At 45.4% G+C, this 23549-nt stretch overlaps 2 protein-coding genes across 2 annotated transcripts; one reads left to right on the forward strand and one right to left on the reverse strand.

Moving 5' to 3' along the window:
• The first annotated feature begins 6973 nt into the window (after window positions 1-6973).
• On the forward strand, window positions 6974-9222 carry LOC123438682 (protein DEHYDRATION-INDUCED 19 homolog 6-like). Its single transcript, XM_045115799.1, has 5 exons — window positions 6974-7246; window positions 8180-8292; window positions 8413-8490; window positions 8602-8861; window positions 8953-9222. Exons 1-5 carry the CDS (start codon window positions 7153-7155, stop codon window positions 9062-9064), a joined length of 657 nt encoding a protein of 218 aa, XP_044971734.1. The 5' UTR covers window positions 6974-7152; the 3' UTR covers window positions 9065-9222.
• Window positions 9223-9315: 93 nt separating this feature from the next.
• On the reverse strand, window positions 9316-14277 carry LOC123438523. Its single transcript, XM_045115788.1, has 9 exons — window positions 13342-14277; window positions 12707-12762; window positions 12546-12628; window positions 12237-12315; window positions 11183-11293; window positions 10526-10635; window positions 10322-10405; window positions 9882-9919; window positions 9316-9732 (listed from the first exon to the last, which is right to left on the reverse strand). The coding sequence occupies exons 1-9, from the start codon at window positions 14207-14209 to the stop codon at window positions 9662-9664; spliced, it is 1500 nt and encodes a 499-aa protein (XP_044971723.1). The 5' UTR covers window positions 14210-14277; the 3' UTR covers window positions 9316-9661.
• Between the last annotated feature and the right edge of the window lie 9272 nt (window positions 14278-23549).

The following is a 23549-nucleotide window of genomic DNA, read 5'->3' on the forward strand; positions in this document are numbered from 1 at the left end:
TCGAAGCTATAAGTGCAGAATTCGTACCCTTCCAATTTGGATTTGTTTTACTATGTAAATAAATTACGAATATGGTCCAAGTAATAAATGCCCAAGTTTCCTTAGGATCCCAATTCCAATAGGATCCCCAGGCCTCATTAGCCCATACTGCTCCACAAAGAATACCTATGGTTAAAAGGGTAAATCCTAGGCTAATGATACGATAACTCCAAGAATCCAAACGCTCCGTTAATTGATATTTGTAATAATTTGGAAATGAAGGGACAGGGGCGCTTTTTAAAGCACTTCTTTTTGCATAAAAAAATGCAATCTCACTAAAGAAAAATGTTTTATTTAAAACATTTTTTTTTCTTTTTAGAAAAGAAACAATGACTTTTTACTACCGACCAACCGTTACAGAGGCTTTTTCCTCGGTTCAATACATAATGACCGAGGCCAACTTTGGTTGGTTAATCCGATCAGTTCATCGATGGTCAGCAAGTATGATGGTTTTAATGATGATCCTGCATGTATTTCGTGTGTATCTCACAGGGGGATTTAAAAAACCCCGTGAATTAACTTGGGTGACAGGTGTGGTTTTGGCTGTTTTGACTGCATCATTTGGTGTAACTGGTTATTCTTTGCGGGACCCGAGAATGCCAATATTAGCACGAATCGTACGGAAATGTAACTCGGTATTCAAACAACTATTCAGAGTTCCTAGAGCTCCTTGTACGGCCTGTTGGAAAACCCGCTGTCGGACCTGATTCATTGCCCTTTGTTTTTCAAAATAAAGGGTTTCGTTTTTAGACTTTTCTAATTGTTCCAAACTAATAGAAGTAGCATTAATCAAATTTGCTTTTTCTCGTTCTATCTCAGAGTATCCATTCATTCGATACTCATCCGCTTCTAGTTCGACTTTCTGTAATCGAATCCGAGCTTTTTCGAGTTGCTCCTTGGTCCCTCTACGCAATTCTTCTGAATTTCGAATAGTACTCAAGATCCTCTGTTTTCGATTATCTAATAAATCTTTTAATGAAAGTAGATTATTTTGTAAGTTTACAACTTTTATGATCTCTTCCCGAACCAAACATGAATCTTGCAGGTAGGCGATCTCCTCTGGCAGCATCGCACGGGCATAGACGACGAGGTTGTCGCCGTTGTCCATGGTTGCTGGGTCGTCGACGAAGAAACAAAGGGGTGGCTGGATGTGAACGGGCGGGCTTCTGAAAGCAGATGGCGGAACCCACCGCACGCTTGGATTAAAAAAGGCCGGCCGCGGTCGCCGACGTATGGGTCCGAGGATGGCGGCCATCATACATTATATGGACCGCGGTGGTTGGGGCAAACACCGAGGGGGACGCGCTCGCATCCGCGCCGACGCATTTCAGTCTCAAATGTGGGCCGGAAATGAATCAGCGCGGGCGCGTTCTGGCAATGAGTCAACGCGTTGGACCATCATTTTTATCCGCACCAACCCAAACGAACGGCGACGAACGAAATGAATCGCTCCATTAAAATTGCTCTTGTAGAACTTTTTTTTACAGAGGATGACCGTGTAAAAAATCTAGTTTTTTTTTAATATTAAGTTACATAGGCGCAAGTTGCATCATCTATTTGTTTATCTCACATGCTCCCAGCGTCTGTTCTCTAGTACTATACTCTTTTCGTGCAAGAGTTCCGTACAAGGCAACGTGGACAAAGGTGTGCTCAATCCAAATCGCACTCACATTACCATGGGAGCATGGTCGATGATGAGCCCAATGCTGCATTTACTTTTTCGATAAGGAGTATATATTAACATCAAGGAGATACTATTACATCCGGCCTGTGCAAAAACGCAATATCCTAATGACATGAGGAATGCACACAGCCAAAAAACAAAGAAGAAACTAAAAAAAGAAAAGTCCCGCTACAGAGTTTCATTACTTACAACTGCAGCACAACCACCACCAAGACAACACATGATGTTCAAATACTTCAAAAACGACGCTTTTAAGAAGGAAACCGTGCACAAGCACCGTCATCGTCGGATCGTAAATCTTGGGTTTTCATCCTGAAGATAATGCCCGCTCTCAAAGCAATGTCTTCAATAAAACCACTGCCATGCACAACCAATTAAGGCAGACCTTGGATTTTTATCCTGAAAGGTAGGACCTTGAACTTCACTTGTGATGTCACCCCACTTACATACCATTGCTACGAATTCCGAAACTCCAAGCAAATTCCTCAGCGTCGTAGGCTATAATCACCAGTACTAGTCCTCCAATCTTAGCTTTCATGACATTCTCTGCCTCTGACTTTACCATAGAGTAAGATATCTTCTAATGGAACCAGATAGCAGAGCTTCGCGCCGTTCCCTCCTTAATGGAGAACCAATGGGCACGACCGAATTTCACCCGATCCAGGAATCTCCAGGCATAACACGCCCATGGGAGTTCGCCGGCGGAGTCTTCCGAAACCCGCCACTCCGGCCAGATCAGAAAGTTCGGGTATCAGGCAGATCTTCGTCTTGACGCAAGAGAAACACTAGGACCGTCGCCTTTATTCAAGCACGCCAACATGCCCCATCATTGTCATAGGTTTGCATTATCTTTGGCCATGACTGCCCGTCCGTCCCTGTCAACCCATCCACGCCTCCCTTCGGCGCGTCGACAGACGCCACGCATGGGCTAGCGTCGCCGCCTCGCTGCCAGACCTCCACTGCGCCGCTAGAGTCGAATCCCCTCTCGAAGGGATCCAGCAGGCTACGCAGAGGACGCGACAGCCGGGCGGAGGAAGGGGGCACCACAACCGGCTGGGGAGGCCCCAGATCCAATCAGGGTGGATGGGGACGGCGTCCGAGGAGTCGGGGCGAGGCCACCCACAGCAGCAGCTAGACGGGTAGGGCCAACTGCCCGGGGCTTCCTTGGATCCCGGTCGGATCTGAGCTGCCACGCCTGATGACGCAGCCGAAACGACCACGACACCGATAGTCGCCGCCACGCCCATGAGGGGACGCGAATTCTGTCACCGATCGCTAGGATCCTGAGCCCCAGCGCACGCTGACACACCACCCAACCTGCTGCCCTATAGGATGGAAGCCGTCGCGTGAGAGCGCCTCGCCGCCGCCGTCGGCCGCACGGGCTTCACCCGGCGGCGTCCTCCAGCGACGGCGTGCCGAGAGGAGGACAAGGAGCGGCGCTGGTGGCCGGAGAGCCGCTGCGCCTGAGTCGTCCTGGGCTGGGCGACGCGGGCAATCTTTTTTCACGGAGAGCTAGTAGTTAATTAAACTGTTCTTATTTTAATATGAAAATGTCATGATTTTAGTTTAAATTAAAATTAAAACCATGATACTTATTTTAAAACAGATGAGGTAATTATGTATAATATGTAAGTAGAAAAGAATCATTAGGACAGTGGGAGACCTGAGCAAACTAAGAAAACAAGCGGTGCATGTTGAATAATGAACTTTGCAAAGTTACACGGTGCAAGGAACTGTGGCTCTTGTCTTGACTGCATGCCAGTAGCCCCCCTACACGTGTGCATTCATGGCAGGTTCACCACCTTCCTCTTCCCATCAAGATATCACCATCATCCGAGAACCTGGGTGCCAAGCCAATCGCCATTTTATTACAAAGGAAAGGTGAACCTTTCTGGCTGAGTGTTTGGAAGTGGCATGCAGGAAGAAAGCTCAACCTTAATGGCTAAGCACTCAGACTCAGGTCCTAAGCACTACATGTACACATTGTTTTCTCTTTGCTGTCACTTTCCAACTTGGCTTGCCTCCCAAGTTCCCACATAAAAGTGATTAGCAATTAGATATCTAGAGAAGCCAAAGGCCATCAAAAAAGACACTTAATTAGCAATTAAATCAGGACACAGACAAACAAACCTGGTCATGGAAGACTATTTGCCGCGTGGCAAACTCTCATGGCGCAAGTTGCATCATTTGTTTATGCACATGCCACGTGCCACATTTCCTCACATGAGAGTGCCCGCTTAATCCAAAGTCCTCGTCGTCAAGGTCAGAGCTGTCGGTTACTCGTGCGTGTGATCATCCGGTGGCATATGATGTCGTGGTTTCTTTGCAGCGGTTTGTGGGATGGCTTCGATGTTGGAGCTTGATGGTGGAGTCGGAGTCGCTCGTTCGAGGCAACCGGTGATGACGATGACGCTTGCGACTCCACAGCGAATGCCTTTCTTCTTTGTAGCTTCGGGTCCCATGTCAATGGCCAAGTTGGCCGGTGATGTCCATGTCATATGGATTGTGTATTGTATCAGTTTTAGTTCGGTTTTCCGTCAATTAACCAGGCAATTTCCTTCTTCTTAATCAATGAAAATGGTAAATCATTTGCCTTGTTTAAAAAATATGTCACAATAGGATAAGAGCAATGATGGATGAGACCAGTACCGCATCGTTGTTTAGAGCATCTCTAGCAGACCCTGTATAAAGCCGACCCATAAAAGTTGTTTGCAGTTCGCGAAAGAACGCTTTTGCACAAATATCCTTTTATACGGGTCCGTTTTCCGGGGTATGCTCGGCCGCCGCCCATGCCGGCCCACAAAATCTGTTATTTCCATTACATTTTCAGGCATAAAAACACATTTAGTTGCTTCTTTATTTTCTTCAAAGGCATTGAATACACCATAATTCACCAAATCTTTGCTAAAACAGCAAGACCAAAGAAAATAATAACCACAATTAGATATTTTAGAAGATATCCAACTTCCATAACTGCTCCCACTAATTGGATCAACATCTTCTTCATGCATTCATTGTTGATCTGGAGTTCTTCATCTCGCATTCTTCGTTCTTCGCCTTTGATTCTAAAAGAATTAGATGTTACCTTCCCTCTATTTCTTTTCTAATTACACATGCAGCTGCATCATTAGGCTCAGTTATACTAAGGAATACACGAACATCTATTAAGTTTTTTTTTCTATGAATAGATCGATGTATTCTTCTTCTCAATACCAAAATGAGCATCCACCTTCCTACACAGATGAACACCTCAATAAGCTACCATAATTTAACAAAGCCGAAGAGGAAGAAGAGCATACCTTGTCGTTTTTGCATTTGAAGAATACCCTTCCGAGGTGCTGTCGTGTGCTGGATGTGAGCCAAGGCACTGTTTCTAGGCAGTCGTCGCACTCTATGAGCGGCATCGGCAAACCGGCAAGCCGTTGCGTGACCACCGAGCCCGGGCGACGGCAGGAAGCGTCCTTGCCGGCTAACCGACGCCGGCGACTAGAGGATGAACCCGTACCTGCATGCGGCGTTGGCGCTTTGCCGAGGCTGTGCAGGGTGCTCCCTGACCAATCCATGGCTTTGGCGCAGCCGCCGGTGGCCGGAAAAGCCAAATCCGGTGGTCGCGACAAAACAACCGCCAATATGTAGCTCTTCGGTGAGCCGAGGCACGAGGGCGTGGGGGGAGTTCGATCTAGGGCCTGCGGCGGCCCACCGACGTGATCCCAGGGCTGGTGTGGCCGGAATCAAAGGCGCCGCCCGACGATGGTGGGTGGGGGAAAAGCACAGGTGAAATGTTCCACCAACCAATTGCTTCTAGATATATACATGGTACCGACGGGGCGTGGTGGCGGGAGGGGGAGGGGTAACATGCGTTTTCGCGGGTTGGGCTGGACATTTTGCCGCGCCCCACAAATTTTTTTACGGATTTGACGCGGTTGTTGGATCTGGTCTGATAGCATTTCCTCCCTCGATCTGTATTTTGACTGTTATTTTACGGGTTAAGTTAGAGATGCTATTAATCCCTCGCTCCTTTCGGTGTGGCAAGTGGCAAGTGGTATGCAGAAAGAAAGCTCGACCTCTTTTTGGCCGAGTGTTTGCAAGTGGCATGCAGGAACAAAGCTCAGCCTTAATGGCTAAGCACTCGCACTCAGGTCCTAGACACTGCATGTATACATCGTTTTCTCTTTGCTGTCACTTTCCAACTTGGCTTGCCTCTCAAGTTCCCTCAAAAAAATGATTAATTATCACTTCCTTCCTTTCTAAATATAAGTTATTTTAAAAATCCCGCTACGAACTATACACCGATGTGTACAGACATATTTTAAAATATAAATTCATTCATTTTACCTCGTATGTAGTCATTAATGAAATCTCTGTAAAAACTTATATTTAAGAACGGAGAAAAATACTTAGTTGCATTAAAAAGGGAAGCAGAAGGCCATGAAGGCAATTAATTAACGGTTAGATGAGGAATCAGACAAACAAACCCGTGGGATCAAGTTGCATCATTTGTGTATTGTTCCCAATGCTACTGTAATAGTTCCGTACAAGGCATCGTGCAGGGCACCGGCAAAAGTAAAAAAAAAAAGGAAAATGCCTTCACAGTTCGGAGCCTGCTCGTCAGAACGCCAGCTTAATCCAAAGTGACATTAGGATAAGGACAAAGATGGATGAGTCATATCGTTTTATACCCTATTAAACGTAATCAAAAGCCCGAATCGATGAAAAAAAGCTAGACAATCCATATATACATTTCAACATCATACTCTCTTCCGTTCTGGATGTTTCGACACCGGTTACATACGGACATAAACGGAGCCGGTATAAGAAAAGATACACACGGATAGAAATGAGCGAGCACACTAAAACGTGTTTATATACATCTGATTCGGAAAAAAATTAGACCATCTTATGTATGTGAACGGAGGGGGTAGCATATGAAAAGATGACTTGAACAGTTATTAGGACAGTTGCAGGCCTGAACGATTTATTAGGAGAACAAGTGCTTCATGTTGGCAACAAAAACAATCAACTCTGATGAAGAAAAGCTTAAGACATTCTCACCCTCACCAAACCCAATTCCATCACGGGTGTCATTTTCTTTGCTCTGGCTTTGCTTTTGATCTGAACATGTCATCACATCACATCACAGGGAAAGAAAAAGGGAAATATTCCACATGAGGCCACCAAGGCAGGGATGGACATCGGACAGCCTAGTTTATAAGTATATGTGTGTGAATGCCACATGACATGAGGAGGCGAGGAGCTGAGAGGCTGCTGACCCACCCACCCCACCTCCCTGCTCTGCTCTGCTCTGCCATTACTTGGCTTGGCGTGTGCTGCTGCTGCTGGGGTGAACAGGAGAGAGAAGAAGCATAGAAGAGCAAGCAGTGAGAACTCTGAGAGAGAGAGAGAGGAAGAAGAAGAAGAAGGAGGAGGAGATGGAGGTGCAGGCTCGGCATGGCTTCCTACCAACAGGCAGGCAGCAGCACCTCCTCCATGGCCAGGCTCACCATCAGCAGCAAGCTCCCGCAGGTAGAGCTCCTCTCTGCAACCGCAAGAAGCTCTTCTTTCCCCCCTCTTGCTTCTTCTTCTTCTTCTTCTTTGGCGTTCATCCTGCTTCTCCCGTCACTCAGCGATCTTTTCCTCCGCAATGTGTTGACATGCATCCTGAAAAGAAACCAGGTTCTTGGCCCCCGTTCCTCTTTCTAATCTACGTTCGATAGTTACTGTCGTCTGAATCTCCGAGGAATGGTTTTGCGTTTTCGATCTCTCGCCCACAGGGTGGTGGTAAAAATGATTCCTGGGTGTTCCTTTCTCTCCAGTGCGTGCCTTCTCTTCCATTAGAAGCAGATCTTTTTCCTGTTTCCGGTGAAAATACTTGTCATACGAATGCATGCATCGTAGATGTATTTTAATTTTAGATACATTTATTTTATGAATTCGTGCGACAAGTAATTCTGGACGGAACGGAGTGAGTAGTATTTTCTGATGATACTATTTACTCCTACAGATCAGTTCAGTTCTGCACAAGGAAAAGATGCTCAACAGTAATTTTTGTTCTGATGGTTTTTTAACCCTTCTGATCTTGGGGGGGACGAGTGAGGTGAGGTTTGCACTTGCAGTGTGGATCATATGAGAGAGAGAGAGAGAGATACTTCGTGTGGAAAAAATCGCCTTACTGCATGCTAGCTCTGTCCAGTTGGCTCACAGCTTTTGTGACCCCCCTTCTTTCCTTCCAACCCATAAAACAAAAATGGCCTGAAAGTTTCAGATCAAGTTTCACCAATGCAGCTGAAAAACAAAAAATGCATTCATTTCCATGCTAAATTTCCTGTTTCCGATGAAAATACTTGTCATAGAAATAAATGTATCTAGATGTATTTTAGTTTTAGATACATTCATTTTTATCCATTTATACGACAAGTAATTTGGGACGGAGGGAGTATAAACCAAACAAATTTGCAGGTGAAGATGAGTGGTGGGAGTACTTCCCCTGCCCCTACTGCTACATCGAGGTGGAGGTCCCCTTCCTCTGCCACCACCTCCAGGAGGAGCACTGCTTCGACATGAAGAACGCCGTAAGCAAAAAAAAACCATTCATGGCTTCTCTTGATGTAACAAATCTGCAATTCCCTCCATGGTGATTCAATGGCTTCATCTTCTTCTCCATCATCATCTTCTTCTTCTTCTTCTTCCAGGTGTGCCCGATCTGCGCCGACAACCTCGGGGCCGACACGGCGGGGCACTTCCGGGAGCAGCACTCCCAGCAGCTCAAGGTACAGTGGAACTTCACCATTGCTGCCTCTAATGTCATCAACAGACGCTGCAATCAATTTGTAGCAAACCACATTGCAGCTCACTGGCATTATTGGCATTTTTTATCACAGATGAGGAAGTCCTCTTCTTCTTCTTCTTCCAGGGCAGGGGCAGCAGCAGCTGCTGACAAGGAGGCAGATGAGGAGGACGACTCATACTTTGAATCAAAATGCTCATACATCATGGGCAGGCCGGTACCCGATGACCAGTCCCCTGACCCTCTGCTCTTCCAGTTCATCTGCACCGTCGCGGCGCCCCGGGTTGTCGTCGACCCGGAGCCCAGCAAGGCCGAGGAGGAGGATCGTGCTTCGCCTTCCTCAGATGATCAAAGGTATGGTATGGTTTGTGCAGCAGAAATAGTCCTGAATCTGAACAATGGTGACTGCCTGACTGACTGCCTGCTCCAAATGTTGTGCTTGCAGGCTGAATCAGGCTGTGATGGACGACGACGCAGCGAAGAAGGAGGTTGAGGAGCGGCTGCGGAGGGTCGAGTTTGTGAAGCAGATGCTCATGACGACGATCGCTCAAGACTGATCTTCCAGGGGTTGGTTTCAGCAAGCACTTAGACTGGCTAGGATTGCTCAGGATCTTGGAAATGTGCCGTTTTTGTTGAGATTGACCCTTTGGCACATGTTGTATACCTACCTGAATTGACCAATCTTTCCTTTTAAGCTAAGCCTTGGTTACCTTCATGTCTATTCCCAGGAGAAACTCACTCTTTTGCATTGACATAAACTTTCTCAGCAAATAAGAAACATCCAGATAGTACATTGTACAAGCAAAAGGGCAGGTGGAATCACACTACATTTGATCAAAAAAATGTGTTGGACATCAAAATTTGCGGCACGAGAGCTGCATCATGAGTGGATTCGTTACAATTTTTGCGAAACATAGGGCTGTCCGTTTGTTATAATCTTGCAAATGATAGAGCTGCGACAGACATACGTCGTTCAGGGTTAACAAATGAATTCCAATGAATTCCTTGGTTCCAAGGAGACATAAGAAGTCAGATTGCAGATTCACGTATCAGCAGCTTGCACCACGGCCATGAGCGACCAGTGCCTCGGTCCACCACATATGTGTGGAAGTAGCTGCTATCGGTCGCAATTTTCCAAAGGGCATGGCCAATTCTCATAGGTATCCCTTGGTGATTTGTTCTTGCAGTTCGTCGAAGTTCCAAGCGTCATTGACCGAATAGTCACCTGCAGAGCAGGCATGTAAATATTTGCATTTTCCAAGTCAAAGAGTCTCATGTGCCTTGAAAACACATATGTATATAATGCTCATATAAAATTTAATTGATACCAGTAAAAAAAACATAGGGTGTATATAACGCTCATATATAACATACCAATTGAGTCCCTCCGAAGGGCGGTCAAATGAGCACAGCTGCAGGAAAATGCATACATTAGATCTAGTCATCGCGACATATCAGCATACAAGAGGTGAAGATATCCAAGGGCAGTAACTCATGACAAATAGAACATCAGGATTACTCTCAGATCACATATGAGAAGATAGAAGTGAACCATTAAATACTTTCAGAACAATAAAATGGAAGACACTTTTGTGATACTACATCCAACAGAATCAGTACCAGAAGCTAGTCAAGAAAGCAAGTTGCTGAACTAATAAGATGATAGCAAGGTAACATGATATTTGCACACACACACTTGTAACACAATCTTCTTTTTGAGAACCCGAGAAATAACTATGAAGGTAATTATGGCTGCACATAGAGGAATATATGCAAACAAAACAAAGCTCTATTACGAGAATAATAGAGCAGACCTTCGAAGCGCTTTCCCCAGGTCTGCACAGAGGGACCGAATGTATGTTCCTTTCGAGCAAGTAACTCGAAATATCAAATTTTGCCTGTAGATTGCAAATAAAATTTATCTTCAAGGGGATTCAAACATGGCAAGAGAGTATGAGACGCTTAAGTATGGATCTGTATTGTCCACTTGGAATTTGAAGGTTAGAAAAGAAGGATACCTGTCTTCTAAACTGCGCTCGATATCAAACTTGTATATTGATATACGTCTTGGTGCAAGCTCTATCGATTCACCCCTCCTTGCCTTATCATACATTTTTTCACCACCAACCTGATGCCGATGATTAATTGCAAAAACACAAGTCATGAACCTATTACATCGTGGTTGGTTGATAAGTGGTGAGTAATAGGCAGGAAAAAGCCCATGTGCCAACACACTGAGAACACAATAACTATTATTATATATAATGTTAATTGAGTATTTAGCATCCACTTGCTTGACCCCGAACAGAATATACTGGTAACTCTACATTTCTGTGACAAGATAATGTAATCACAAGTGTGCAAATGGCTAGACAAGGATCAGAAACCATACCCAATTACAACTTCATGTCATTATTTACAGAAGCTACAGTATTATAGGGTGGCTATGGTGGAAAAAAATGCATCTTATCTTTCAATCTCCTTCTCTTTTTTCCATAAATACAAATGGTGTAGACTGTTATGCAAAAGAGGTGTGAGACACTTGTGCAGACCATCCAAGTTTCAATGACACTCATCCATGCATAATAAGAAGTTAGAAAATCCAGCACTAGCAACAGCATGACATAAATTACAAGGAGTAAATAATGGCTTCAGTATATAAGGATATAGTGTACCTTAATGGCAGAAAACATCGGAGGAACTTGCCATATTTCACCCATGAATGATGCTGCTGCCTTTCTAATATCTTCATCTTTGATGTGTTCCCATGATTCCCTCTGAATAACCTGGTCACAAATGGGGATGGTTACGCATAATATAAACTAAATGGCACGTGATTCAAATCAAGTCGGTGTGAACATTAACAGTTTTCAGTAGGTAGCTAGGGTTGAGTGACAAAGGAAAAAATGGATGTAACTTATTGTCCTCGAATAAAAGGTGAGATGAAATAAATCCAAATTTAAGATTATATCAGGTGCAAATCTTCAGGGACTAATAGTATAACCAGCCTTTATTCAGCACCAAATACAGGTGAAAATTAATGCAATGTATTATGTAGCCTATGAAGTGGTATAGCACTCTTTAAAATATCAGCACCAAACTAAAAATGTGTTAAAACAAACAAAGGAAGGATAAGTTCAGTGTGAATAGTAACAGTATCCCCTTTCCTTCTGTTTGGTCATCTGTCACAATTTTCACATTATTCCTACTAACAGAAAATGAATGTGAACTTCAAGTTATACATGTAGAGTAAGTTCAGAAGTACATGTATACTTTTTATGGCATTATTCATGTTGATTTGGTGCCTCAACTGACCAAGTTCTACGAGTACACCTATAAGGGTGGTTTGCACCTCCAACCTCGTATGTGTTGGTCTTAAACACAGTGTGAGTTCTGTGACATTTTATATATCAAAAGGATAGGACCAAAATCATCACAATTCAGAGGATAATACCAATTCGCATAGAGTTAAACTACACTAACTGAGAATGAGACATTGGTCATATCAGTCAACAAGGTAATCACTAATCAGTTTTCTTTTGTACAGGATAGCATATCTACATTCCAGTTTGGTGCATTGAATAATCCATAGGTAGCATAACTAATTGTGAATCTAATAAGTTGGTATTCCATTATACTTCCTCATATAAGTCAAAAGTAGACCCATTTGATAGTTCCTATAATAGAAGAATGCTCAGCAGATCATTGTAAAGATATTAAGATATATACTGGTGAATCTGCATCCCAGGTTGATGTTGCTTCTCCAAGCCGGAAAACACCACTATAGCCTTTAACCATGCCTTGATATCTTCAAATCACGAAAACATTGAGTCAGGAAATAAGCTTGTAAGTTAACAAAATGCTAGTGCACGGGAGACGACTACGATCTCATCAGTCCAGTTCTTTGGAATGCAGATGATATTATTCCAAGTCATAACAATATAGAATAACTTGAAATTGAAATGTGATAATTGAACGGAAGATTGTTCCAGTAACCATGACGGTTCCCCTGAAAAGAGAAGACAAGAAAGTACGTACTTATCAACAACTTTGGTTGCTTTGCCCACACAAACAATCAACAATCCAGTGGCCATAGGATCCAGAGTACCAGCATGGCCAACCTGCAACCGAAGCACCATAAACATGTGAGGGGAGCAAAAACCACATTAACAGCACACCACGAAAAACTGTGAAGTCACCTTCTGCACTTTCACCAACCGCCGTAATTTTCCACAAACAGTAAATGAGGTCCACCCTGAATTCCGTACAAAGACAAAATCCATTTTGAGTTATTAGAAAGACAAGTTCAGCGTCATTGCCAATGTCATTTCTTTTACTAATTACATGACCTCAAGAAAACTTGCCAAATAAAAGGTGCTGCTACGGTAACAGGACATTGTAATCTATGTACTCACATAAACATATTAGTAATTCAGAATGCCAAATCAAAACTACATAAAGCATGAACGCTAGATCAGGACCGTTTTATGGAAAAGTCCGTGAACCTGCAACGGTACATATACATCTGAACTCAAATGTACCACATCCATCTAACCCACCCATTCTGCAAGATGGCCACCGATTCCCCAAAGGGCTGCAAGTAAGCATTTACAAACACCGCGTCTACGTAAAAGCTGGATTAGTGGTATATGCATCTCAAATATGTGCTGATAATTAGCATCACCATCGGCACACTACACAACCAAATGCATTGGCACTGCTGTCTTAATCACACACACTACAATTCAGGTACACTGATATGTCCATGCCATCTTATGGCATTCCAATGTGACCATGAAAGCATTCATCAATGTGGAAGAAAAAAAAATGTCACCTTTGGGCTTGTCGATGAGCACGACGGTCCCGGTCGGCCCGTCCCACCGAGGCGGCAGCTCCGTCCTCGTGCTCGCGAGGTGCGGCCGCGGCCAGTCCTCTTCTCCCCCCCTCTCCGCATCCCGCTTCACCGGCCTCGCCGCCCCTCCCACCACCGTCTTCTTCTTCGCCGACGTCGAAGCGTCGTCGGCCTTTCCCTCACCAGGCCCTTTCTTCAGGGCCCTGAAGAACTCCTCCACCTTCCTCTCCAGCACCTCCCCCTTGTCCGCCGCCCCCGCCTTCCTCCCGACCTCCACGCCATCCTTCCCCTCCTCCTCCTCCTCGAAGAACACGAGGCCCTTGTCGGCGTCGGAGGGCTGCGGCGGGGCGTCGGCGGCGACGAAGGCGTTGTCGAGGGACTGCTCCGGGAAGTACTTCTTCTCGAGGCGGTAGAGCATGCGGTAGTGCTTGTCCTTCTCCCAGGGCATGGCGAAGGCGTCGTGGAAGTAGAGCGCCTCCTCGCGCGCGTGCAGCCGCGGGAAGTCGACCACCTCCGGCCGCAGCTCCACCATCTCCGACGTGGCCGTCGGCTTGGTGCCGGTGGTGGCGTCAGGGTCCGGGAGCTGCCGGCTGCGGCGCTTCCGGAGGTACTTCCGCTGCGCGCGGTCGAGAGCGGGATGGTTCTCGCCGGCGCCCTCCGCGTCGGGCGGTGGGGGGCCAGCGGCGGCGTCGGAGGGGGCGGATCTGGGGGTTTTGACGGGGCGGTGGACGAGGAGGTCGTAGTAGAGAGGGTAGGGGGTGGCGGTGAGGGAGAGGAACCGGAAGCGTGGCGCCGGCGAGAGGAGCAGCGCCGCCGCCGTGGCCACTGCCGGTCGGCCGCTCCGAAGCATCTCGCCGTCTCTCGTGCGGCTGCGCGACGGCGTTATCGCCGAGGGCTTCTTTCTGGGCTCGACCGTCCGATCTCGGATGGACGGTCCAGATGGACGCCTGTGTAGAGCAAACAAAAAGAGCATCTTCAAATCAAATTGATTGAAGGGCTTTTCAAATTAGCAGGAGTCTTGAAAAAATTAGTAAAACACCGACATGTGTCCTGAACCGGGCGAATTTATTGATTTGTGCACTTTCGTCAAATATGCACAATTAGTTCGTTTAGTCTGACAATGTATCATCTGGGGTATTTTTAGACACATAACAAACAAGATTTCAAAGAACCCGGTTGGTGTTTTGTTGGATCTTGTTGTACGCCGAGAAGAAGAAAAGCTATCATAAATTAAAAAGGAAAACGTCGTTGGTTTCTTGGGGCCCTCGTTTCCCGCACCTCCGTCCGTGTTATTCATGCATGTTCATATCTACTCTCATGCTTTCGGCCTCTCTCAATTTCAAAAAAGTTTACTTGATAAGTCTAGGGTTCTACAACTTTTGTTTGATAAAATCTAAGGTATATGGGGGAGCAAAGCTAGGAAAAGGGAGAGGAAATGAGTTTAACGGACACGCTTGTTTGTGTCGTCGCTGGAGTGTGTACCTCTTATCCACGCTCTAGCGTACAAGAGAGAAACGAGACAAGTGGACGAGTCGCTATTTTATTTTATTTTTCAAGATTGTTGGTTTCTTGATCGCGAGGCCTTCAAGATCATGCATCTTTATTTTATTTTATTTTATTTTTGAAGAACAAAAAGGTCATTTCGTATATAAGATTTCTGTGTGATATAAAATAAAATAGTTTCTTATAGATGGTGAAGGGATAATCCACTTTGAGGATCATGCATTTATGCAGCTAGCCAGCCCACCATAATTTCATAAGTGTATCGTACAAATAGATTTGATGTATTTGAGTTTTTTCCACCAACTGATAAAGTTTTCTAGGAGCTTTGGAGGGTATAGTAATAAAATACTACCTCCGTTTTTCGTCTACGTATAAAATTTAGTCAAAGTCAAACTTCATGAACTTTGACTAACTTTCTAGGACAAAATATCAACATTTGCAAAATGAAATTAATATTACTAGATGCATCATGATATTAGTTTTCATAGCATATAGCTCTAGTATTGTAGCTATTGATATCTTTTGATATAGATTTGATCAAACTTTGCATTGCTTGACCTTGACCAAATTTTATATGAAGACTAAAACACGGAGGGAATATATAGTTTAGGCTTTAAAATGTAATGCACTTAAATAGTTTACCTCCCTTTCGGTTTTGTATTTGAATTCAGATATTCCGCTGTGTGTTTTATTCTAGGTGCTTAACTTAACAACCAAACAAGCATTTTTTGTTTTATTAGCAACAAAAGAATTACAACGAGAAGTATGTGTAACAAACAATTCTACAATGTTCTCTAATTATCTTGAACTAGATGTTGGGGAACGTCGCATGGGAAACAAAAATTTTCCTACGCGCACGAAGACCTATCATGGTGATGTCCATCTACGAGAGGGGATGAGTGATCTACGTACCCTTGTAGATCGTACAGCAGAAGCGATTAGAGATCGCGGTTGATGTAGTGGAACGTCCTCACGTCCCTCGATCCGCCCCGCGAACAATCCCGCGATCAGTCCCACGATCTAGTACCGAACGGACGGCACCTCCGCGTTCAGCACACGTACAGCTCGACGATGATCTCGGCCTTCTTGATCCAGCAAGAGAGACGGAGAGGTAGAAGAGTTCTCCGGCAGCGTGACGGCGCTCCGGAGGTTGGTGATGATCTTGTCTCAGCAGGGCTCCGCCCGAGCTCCGCAGAAACGCGATCTAGAGGAAAAACTATGGAGGTATGTGGTCGGGCAGCCGTGAGAAAGTCGTCTCAAATCTGCCCTAAAAGCCCCATATATATAGGAGGAGGGAGGGGGACCTTGCCTTGGGGTCCAAGGGAACCCCAAGGGGTCGGCCGAGCCAGGGGGGAGGACTCTCCCCCCCCAAACCGAGTCCTACTTGGTTTGGTGGGAGGGAGTCCTTCCCCCTTCCCACTTCTTCCTTTTTTTTTCTTTCTTCCTTTGATTTTTCTTCCTTGGCGCATAGGATTTGGTGGGCTGTCCCACCAGCCCACTAAGGGCTGGTGTGACCCCCACAAATACCTATGGGCTTCCCCGGAGTGGGTTGCCCCCCTCCGGTGAACTCCCGGAACCCATTCGTCATTCCCGGTACACTCCCGGCAACTCCGAAAACCTTCCGGTAATCAAATGAGGTCATCCTATATATCAATCTTCGTTTCCGGACCATTCCGGAAACCCTCGTGACGTCCGTGATCTCATCCGGGACTCCGAACAACATTCGGTAACCAACCATATAACTCAAATACGCATAAAACAACGTCGAACCTTAAGTGTGCAGACCCTGCGGGTTCGAGAACTATGTAGACATGACCCGAGAGACTCCTCGGTCAATATCCAACAGCGGGACCTGGATGCCCATATTGGATCCTACATATTCTACGAAGATCTTTATCGTTTGAACCTCAGTGCCAAGGATTCGTATAATCCCGTATGTCATTCCCTTTGTCCTTCGGTATGTTACTTGCCCGAGATTCGATCGTCAGTATCCGCATACCTATTTCAATCTCGTTTACCGGCAAGTCTCTTTACTCGTTCCGTAATACAAGATCCCGTAACTTACACTAAGTTACATTGCTTGCAAGGCTTGTGTGTGATGTTGTATTACCGAGTGGGCCCCGAGATACCTCTCCGTCACACGGAGTGACAAATCCCAGTCTTGATCCATACTAACTCAACTAACACCTTCGGAGATACCTGTAGAGCATCTTTATAGTCACCCAGTTACGTTGCGACGTTTGATACACACAAAGCATTCCTCCGGTGTCAGTGAGTTATATGATCTCATGGTCATAGGAATAAATACTTGACACGCAGAAAACAGTAGCAACAAAATGACACGATCAACATGCTACGTCTATTAGTTTGGGTCTAGTCCATCACGTGATTCTCCCAATGACGTGATCCAGTTATCAAGCAACAACACCTTGTTCATAATCAGAAGACACTGACTATCATCGATCAACTGGCTAGCCAACTAGAGGCATGCTAGGGACGGTGTTTTGTCTATGTATCCACACATGTAAATGAGTCTTCATTCAATACAATTATAGCATGGATAATAAACTATTATCTTGATACAGGAATTATAATAATAACTATACATTTATTATTGCCTCTAGGGCATAATTCCAACAGTCTCCCACTTGCACTAGAGTCAATAATCTAGCCCTCACATCACCATGTGAATTACATTGTAATAAATCTAACACCCATACAGTTCTGGTGTCGATCATGTTTTGGCCGTGGAAGAGGCTTAGTCAGCGGGTCTGCTACATTCAGATCCGTGTGCACTTTGCATATATTTACGTCCTCCTCCTCGACGTAGTCGCGGATGAGGTTGAAGCGTCGTTTGATGTGTCTGGTCTTCTTGTGAAACCTTGGTTCCTTTGCTAAGGCAATGGCACCAGTGTTGTCACAGAACAAGGTTATTGGATCCAGTGCACTTGGCACCACTCCAAGATCCGTCATGAACTGCTTCATCCAGACACCCTCCTTAGCCGCCTCCGAGGCAGCCATGTATTCCGCTTCACATGTAGAATCTGCTACGACGCTTTGCTTGGAACTGCACCAGCTTACTGCACCCCCATTGAGAATAAATACGTATCCGGTTTGCGACTTAGAGTCGTCCGGATCTGTGTCAAAGCTTGCATCGACGTAACCTTTTACGGCGAGCTCTTCGTCACCTCCATACACGAGAAACATCTCCTTAGTCCTTTTCAGGTACTTTAGGATATTCTTGACCGCTGTCCAGTGATCCACTCCTGGATTACTCTGGAACCTGCCTGCCATACTTATGGCCAGGCTAACATCCGGTCTAGTGCACAGCATCGCATACATGATAGAGCCTATGGCTGAAGCATAGGGGACGGAGTGCATATGCTCTCTATCTTCATCAGTTGCTGGGCACTGAGTCTTACTCAATCTCGTACCTTGTAACACTGGCAAGAACCCTTTCTTGGACTGTTCCATTTTGAACCTCTTCAAAACTTTATCAAGGTATGTGCTTTGTGAAAGTCCTATCAGGCGTTTTGATCTATCCCTATAGATCTTAATGCCTAGAATGTAAGCAGCTTCTCCTAGGTCCTTCATAGAGAAACTTTTATTCAAGTAACCTTTTATGCTCTCCAAAAGCTCTACGTTGTTTCCAATCAGTAATATGTCATCCACATACAATATTAGAAACGCCACAGAGCTCCCACTCACTTTCTTGTAAATACAAGATTCTCCAACGACTTGTATAAAACCAAATGCTTTGATCACCTCATCAAAGCGTTTGTTCCAACTCCGAGATGCTTGCACCAGTCCATAAATGGATCGCTGGAGCTTGCACACCTTGTCAGCATTTTTAGGATCGACAAAACCTTCGGGTTGCATCATATACAATTCTTCCTTAAGGAAACCGTTAAGGAACGCCGTTTTGACATCCATCTGCCAAATTTCATAATCGAAAAATGCAGCTATTGCTAACATGATTCTGACGGACTTAAGCATCGCTACGAGAGAGAAAGTCTCATCGTAGTCAATTCCTGGAACTTGTGAAAAACCCTTTGCCACAAGTCGAGCTTTATAAACGGTCACATTACCGTCAGCGTCCGTCTTCTTCTTAAAGATCCATTTGTTCTGAATAGCCTTGCGGCCCTCAGGTAGTATCTCCAAAGTCCATACTTTGTTCTCATACATGGATCCTATCTCGGATTTCATGGCTTCTAGCCATTTGTTGGAATCTGGGCCCACCATTGCTTCTTCATAATTTGCAGGTTCATTGTTGTCTAACAACATGATTGTCAAGACGGGATTACCGTACCACTCTGGAGCAGCGCGTGATCTCGTCGACCTGCGTGGTTCAACAGAAACTTGAATTGGAGTTTCATGATCATCATCATTAACTTCCTCCTCAACCGGCATCGCAATCACAGGGGTTTCCCCTTGCCCTGCGCCACCATCCAGAGGGATGAGAGGTTCGACAACCTCGTCAAGTTCTATCTTCCTCCCACTCAATTCTCTCGAGAGAAACTCCTTCTCGAGAAAAGTTCCGTTTTTAGCAACAAACACTTTGCCCTCGGATTTGAGATAGAAGGTGTACCCAACTGTCTCTTTTGGGTAGCCTATGAAGACACACTTTTCCGCTTTGGGTTCCAGCTTTTCAGGCTGAAGCTTTTTGACATAAGCATCACATCCCCAAACTTTAAGAAACGACAACTTTGGCCTTTTGCCATACCACAGTTCGTATGGTGTCGTCTCAACGGATTTCGATGGTGCCCTATTTAAAGTGAATGCAGCTGTTTCTAATGCATAACCCCAAAACGATAACGACAAATCAGTAAGAGACATCATAGATCGCACCATTTCTAATAAAGTACGATTACGACGTTCGGACACACCATTACGCTGTGGTGTTCCAGGCGGTGTTAACTGCGAAACAATTCCACATTGTCTTAAGTGAGTACCAAACTCGAAACTCAGATACTCACCCCCACGATCAGACCGTAGGAACTTGATCTTCTTGTTACGATGATTTTCTACTTCACTCTGAAATTGCTTGAACTTTTCAAATGTTTCAGACTTGTGCTTCATCAAGTAGACATAACCATATCTACTTAGATCGTCAGTGAAGGTGAGAAAATAACGATATCCGCCGCGTGCCTCCACGCTCATTGGACCACACACATCGGTATGTATGATTTCCAACAAGTCACTTGCACGCTCCATTGTTCCGGAGAACGGAGTCTTAGTCATCTTGCCCATGAGGCATGGTTCGCACGTGTCAAGTGAATCAAAGTCAAGTGACTCCAAAAGTCCATCAGCATGGAGTTTCTTCATGCGCTTTACACCAATATGACCCAAGCGGCAGTGCCACAAAAATATGGCGCTATCATTGTTTACTCTAACTCTTTTGGTCTCAATGTTATGTATATGCGTATCTCTATCAAGATTCAATATGAACAATCCTCTCACATTCGGTGCATGACCATAAAAGATGTTACTCATAGAAATAGAACAACCATTATTCTCAGACTTAAAAGAGTAACCGTCTCGCAATAAACAAGATCCAGATATAATGTTCATGCTCAACGCAGGCACTAAATAACAATGATTTAAGTTCATCACTAATCCCGATGGAAGTTGAAGTGACACTGTGCCGACGGCGATTGCATCAACCTTGGAACCGTTTCCTACGCGCATCGTCACTTCGTCTTTCGCCAGCCTTCGTCTATTCCGCAGTTCCTGCTTCGAGTTGCAAATGTGAGCAACAGAACCGGTATCGAATACCCAAGCACTACTACGAGAGCTGGTTAAGTACACATCAATAACATGTATATCAAATATACCTGATTTTTCTTTGCCCGCCTTCTTATCTGCCAGATACTTGGGGCAATTGCGCTTCCAGTGACCCATACCCTTGCAATAGAAGCACTCTGTTTCAGGCTTAGGTCCAGCCTTGGGTTTCTTCGGCGGATTGGCAACAGGCTTGCCGCTCTTCTTCGAATTGCCCTTCTTGCCTTTGCCGTTTCTCTTGAAACTAGTGGTCTTGCTTACCATCAACACTTGATGTTCTTTACGGAGTTCAGACTCTGCGACTTTCAGCATCGCAAACAACTCGCCGGGAGACTTGTTCATCCCTTGCATGTTGTAGTTCAACACAAAGCCTTTATAGCTTGGCGGCAGTGATTGGAGGATTCTGTCAGTGATAGCTTCTTGCGGGAGTTCAATCCCCAGTTCAGCTAGACGGTTTGAGTACCCAGACATTTTGAGCACATGTTCACTGACAGACGAGTTTTCCTCCATCTTGCAAGCATAGAATTTATCGGAGGTCTCATACCTCTCGATCCGGGCGTTCTTCTTAAAGATAAACTTCAACTCCTGGAACATCTCAAATGCTCCATGACGCTCAAAGCGACGTTGAAGTCCCGGTTCTAAGCCATACAAGACTGCACATTGAACTATTGAGTAGTCCTCCTTACGCGCTAACCAAGCGTTCTTAACATCCTGATCAGCCGTAGCGGGTGGTTCATCTCCTAGCACAGCGTTAAGGACATAATCCTTCTTTCCAGCTTGTAAGATTAGCTTAAGATTACGAGCCCAGTCTACAAAGTTGCTTCCATCATCTTTCAACTTAGCTTTCTCTAGGAACGTATTAAAATTGAGGATGACACTTGCGTGAGCCATGATCTACAACACAAATATATTCAAAGTGGACTTAGACTATGTTCAAGATAATTAGAGTTCAACTTAATCAAATTATATGCTAAACTCCCACTCAAAAAGTACATCTCTCTAGTCATTTGAGTGGTTCATGATCCACCTACACTATCCCAAGTCCGATCATCACGTGAGTCGGGAGTAGTTTTAGTGGTAAGCATCCCTATGCTAATCATATCATCTATATGATTCATGATCGACCTTTCGGTCTCATGTGTTCCGAGGCCATGTCTGCACATGCTAGGCTCGTCAAGCTTAACCCGAGTGTTCCGCGTGCGCAACTGTTTTGCACCCGTTGTATGTGAACGTTGAGTCTATCACACCCGATCATCACGTGGTGTCTCGAAACGACGAACTGTAGCAACGGTGCACAGTCGGGGAGAACACAATTTCGTCTTGAAATTTTAGTGAGAGATCACCTCATAATGCTACCGTCGTTCTAAGCAAAATAAGGTGCATAAAAGGATTAACATCACATGCAATTCATAAGTGACATGATATGGCCATCGTCACGTGCTTCTTGATCTCCATCACCAAAGCACCGGCACGATCTTCTTGTCACCGGCGCCACACCATGATCTCCATCATCATGATCTCCATCAACGTGTCGCCATCGGGGTTGTCGTGCTACTTATGCTATCGCTACTAAAGCTACATCCTAGCAAAATAGTAAACGCATCTGCAAGCACACATGTTAGTATAAAGACAACCCTATGGCTCCTGCCGGTTGCCGTACCATCGACGTGCAAGTCGATATTTCTATTACAACATGATCATCTCATACATCCAATATATCACATCACATCATTGGCCATATCACATCACAATCATACCCTGCAAAAACAAGTTAGACGTCCTCTAATTTTGTTCTTGCATGTTTTACGTGGTGACCAAGGGTATCTAGTAGGATCGCATCTTACTTACGCAAACACCACAACGGAGATATATGAGTTGCTATTTAACCTCATCCAAGGACCTCCTCGGTCAAATCCGATTCAACTAAAGTTGGAGAAACCGTCACTTGCCAGTCATCTTTGAGCAAAGGGGGTTACTGGTAACGATGAAACCAGTCTCTCGTAAGCGTACGAGTAATGTCGGTCCAAGCCGCTTCAATCCAACAATACCGCGGAATCAAGAAAAGACTAAGGAGGGCAGCAAAACGCACATCACCGCCCACAAAACCTTTTGTGTTCTACTCGAGAAGACATCTACGCATGAACCTAGCTCATGATGCCACTGTTGGGGAACGTCGCATGGGAAACAAAAATTTTCCTACGCGCACGAAGACCTATCATGGTGATGTCCATCTACGAGAGGGGATGAGTGATCTACGTACCCTTGTAGATCGTACAGCAGAAGCGATTAGAGATCGCGGTTGATGTAGTGGAACGTCCTCACGTCCCTCGATCCGCCCCGCGAACAATCCCGCGATCAGTCCCACGATCTAGTACCGAACGGACGGCACCTCCGCGTTCAGCACACGTACAGCTCGACGATGATCTCGGCCTTCTTGATCCAGCAAGAGAGACGGAGAGGTAGAAGAGTTCTCCGGCAGCGTGACGGCGCTCCGGAGGTTGGTGATGATCTTGTCTCAGCAGGGCTCCGCCCGAGCTCCGCAGAAACGCGATCTAGAGGAAAAACTATGGAGGTATGTGGTCGGGCAGCCGTGAGAAAGTCGTCTCAAATCTGCCCTAAAAGCCCCATATATATATAGGAGGAGGGAGGGGGACCTTGCCTTGGGGTCCAAGGGAACCCCAAGGGGTCGGCCGAGCCAGGGGGGAGGACTCTCCCCCCCCAAACCGAGTCCTACTTGGTTTGGTGGGAGGGAGTCCTTCCCCCTTCCCACTTCTTCCTTTTTTTTTTCTTTCTTCCTTTGATTTTTCTTCCTTGGCGCATAGGATTTGGTGGGCTGTCCCACCAGCCCACTATGGGCTTCCCCGGAGTGGGTTGCCCCCCTCCGGTGAACTCCCGGAACCCATTCG

This window comes from Hordeum vulgare, chromosome 1H, assembly GCF_904849725.1.
Source record: "Hordeum vulgare subsp. vulgare chromosome 1H, MorexV3_pseudomolecules_assembly, whole genome shotgun sequence".
Lineage (NCBI taxonomy): Eukaryota > Viridiplantae > Streptophyta > Magnoliopsida > Poales > Poaceae > Hordeum > Hordeum vulgare.

Bases quoted from the DNA above. Each gene is read 5' to 3' on its own strand.
- LOC123438682 (XM_045115799.1), top strand. From the start codon at position 7,153: ATGGAGGTGCAGGCTCGGCATGGCTTCCTACCAACAGGCAGGCAGCAG. The intron at 8,491-8,601 runs GTACAGTGGAAC...TTTTTATCACAG, and splicing joins AGCACTCCCAGCAGCTCAAG to ATGAGGAAGTCCTCTTCTTC. The intron at 8,862-8,952 runs GTATGGTATGGT...TTGTGCTTGCAG, and splicing joins CCTTCCTCAGATGATCAAAG to GCTGAATCAGGCTGTGATGG.
- LOC123438523 (XM_045115788.1), bottom strand. From the start codon at position 14,209: ATGCTTCGGAGCGGCCGACCGGCAGTGGCCACGGCGGCGGCGCTGCTC. The intron at 12,763-13,341 runs GTGACATTTTTT...TACGGAATTCAG, and splicing joins GCTCATCGACAAGCCCAAAG to GGTGGACCTCATTTACTGTT. The intron at 11,294-12,236 runs GTATATATCTTA...ATTTGTGACCAG, and splicing joins CCTGGGATGCAGATTCACCA to GTTATTCAGAGGGAATCATG.